General features: G+C 41.2%; 1 protein-coding gene across 1 annotated transcript in view; it reads right to left on the bottom strand.

Moving 5' to 3' along the window:
• Positions 1-2,080, bottom strand: part of LOC106806612 (kinetochore protein NDC80 homolog) — a gene marked incomplete in the record, with an annotated part of 32,837 nt that overhangs the window by 8,717 nt on the left and 22,040 nt on the right. The window contains 4 exon segments of the mRNA XM_014808610.1: positions 86-204; positions 664-768; positions 1,060-1,149; positions 1,451-1,597. Coding sequence (XP_014664096.1) covers positions 86-204; positions 664-768; positions 1,060-1,149; positions 1,451-1,597 — 461 coding nt within the window.

Genomic DNA, 2,080 nt, shown 5'->3' with positions numbered 1-2,080 from the left:
AGAGAGAGAGAGAGAGAGAGAGAGAGAGAGAGAGAGAGAGAGAGAGTTACCGAGGCAGGATACTATATATACTAGTAGTACGCACTCAGCATGGTAGTGCAGTAATTCTGCCTCTTGGTCCTGTACTGACATCAGTGACTGCGACCTCATGGTAGTCGACTTCTTCTCAATTTCCTCTACCTCTGCCTGCAGTGCTTTCATCTCCTGCATAATTAGACACAAAATATTCAGTATCACGGTTGCTATTCAAACATGTATATTTAATGCCCATGTTCAGTCTTCACCTAAAAGCTGTGCGCCTGTGACTAAGATAGATACAACTGCAATAAGTGTAATTGGCTACGTAAGTAAATACACGTGTTTTAATTGGTATCATATATATAGACTCTTAGCCTAAAATCACAGTATAGCAAGAAATAGTAAAACACTGCTCTAATGTATTGTCAAGCCTAATTGACAAGCTAATAACTTCGGAAGAAACAAATCATGTTGTCAAAGAATCGATGCTCTAAGTAATAGTATATACTGATGGCAATTTTAGGAAAATAGGACGTTTTAAAATTACAAATGTTTGAATTAAAAGCTAACCTGATTTACTTTTGATTACCCTGTTTCCTGAATAAAATAAATATATTAGTTATATCTGTCAAGGAAAGACATTACCTGCAGCTGACTGCTCTTTTTATACTCTAGTTCACTATCACACTGGCCGACTTTATTTTCCCACTGTTGCAGTTCCTGTTGTCGGTCAGAAACCATATCTGATAGCTGAAAGTTCACATAAGTTTTTTTGGGAGTAACACGAATAGAGGCACAAATTATAGAAGCAGAACCTTTGCTATGTTTGATTGAAAGCTACAATTAACATCTAATAAATATCAATTACAGCCTATGCACATAATCAGCTTTTTAAAACTAGGAAATAAATCCTGGAACACAACAAAAACTACTCAGTAGAGCTAAGATCCATGCTGTAGCTCTCTGCGATACGTAATAATTTATTAATAATTAAAGCTGGTTGATAATCATGGTAAAGATAAGTTCTTCATGCAGCATTACCTGATCATAACCCTCCTGATTGCTGAGCCTCTGGTTCTGAGTTTCATATACCCTTTCCTTGAAATTCTGTTTATGTTGTTGCAGAGCAGGCTGATTAAAAAAAAATCGTGTTTTATCAAAAAGAAGTTCCAAGGAAAAAACATGGGAATGCTATTCACAAGTTATCCTACATCAAATAGCAGGTTAATTTTGCTTCAATTGAAACGACTAAACTGCTCTATTACGATCTAAGTATTTACATTACAATTTAACAGTACAGTGTACGTTCTGTATAAACGTCTCAAACTTAACAATAAAATAGACAATAAGTGGCGAGAGAGAAAGAGAGAGAGAGAGAGAGAGAGAGAGAGAGAGAGAGAGAGAGAAAGAGAGAGAGAAAGCTGATTCTCACCTTAATGCGGCTGCTAACATCGGTCATAACCTTGCTGCGACAAATGTCCTTCAGCTCAAGATCGTCACCATTAGCATTTGCTGCTGTCTCTGGTATCAGGTTCAGTCTCATCGCCTGGTTGTTGTATGCCTGGCATTTAGCTTGTACCTGCGAGGACCATTAACAACTGTCAGGGAAAATGCAAACCAACACTATCCACCAAGTAAGTTTGTCAGTAAAGACATCTTGTAATAACAGTAAAAACATCGTGTAATAACGGTAAAACATGCTAGGACACAATAAATTCGTGCCGACCCATCTTCACTCGCACACTCCAGCGTCCGCACGACCTTCACTCGCACACTCCAGCGTCCGCGCAACCTTCACTCGCACACTCCAGCGTCCGTGCGACCTTCACTCGCACACTCCAGCGTCCGCACGACCTTCACTCATACACTCCAGCGTGCGTGCGACCTTCACTCGCACACTCCAGCGTCCGTGCGACCTTCACTCGCACACTCCAGCGTCCGCACGACCTTCACTCATACACTCCAACGTGCGCGCGACCTTCACTCGCACATTCCAGCGTCCGCGCGACCTTCACTCGCACACTCCAGCGTCCGCACGACCTTCACTCATACACTCCAACGT

The sequence above is a fragment of the Priapulus caudatus genome, unplaced genomic scaffold (assembly GCF_000485595.1).
Source record: "Priapulus caudatus unplaced genomic scaffold, Priapulus_caudatus-5.0.1 Scaffold169, whole genome shotgun sequence".
Taxonomy (NCBI): domain Eukaryota; kingdom Metazoa; phylum Priapulida; class Priapulimorpha; order Priapulimorphida; family Priapulidae; genus Priapulus; species Priapulus caudatus.
The sequence above is the reverse complement of the archived record's forward strand: the minus strand, read 5'-3'. Positions and strand labels throughout refer to the sequence as shown.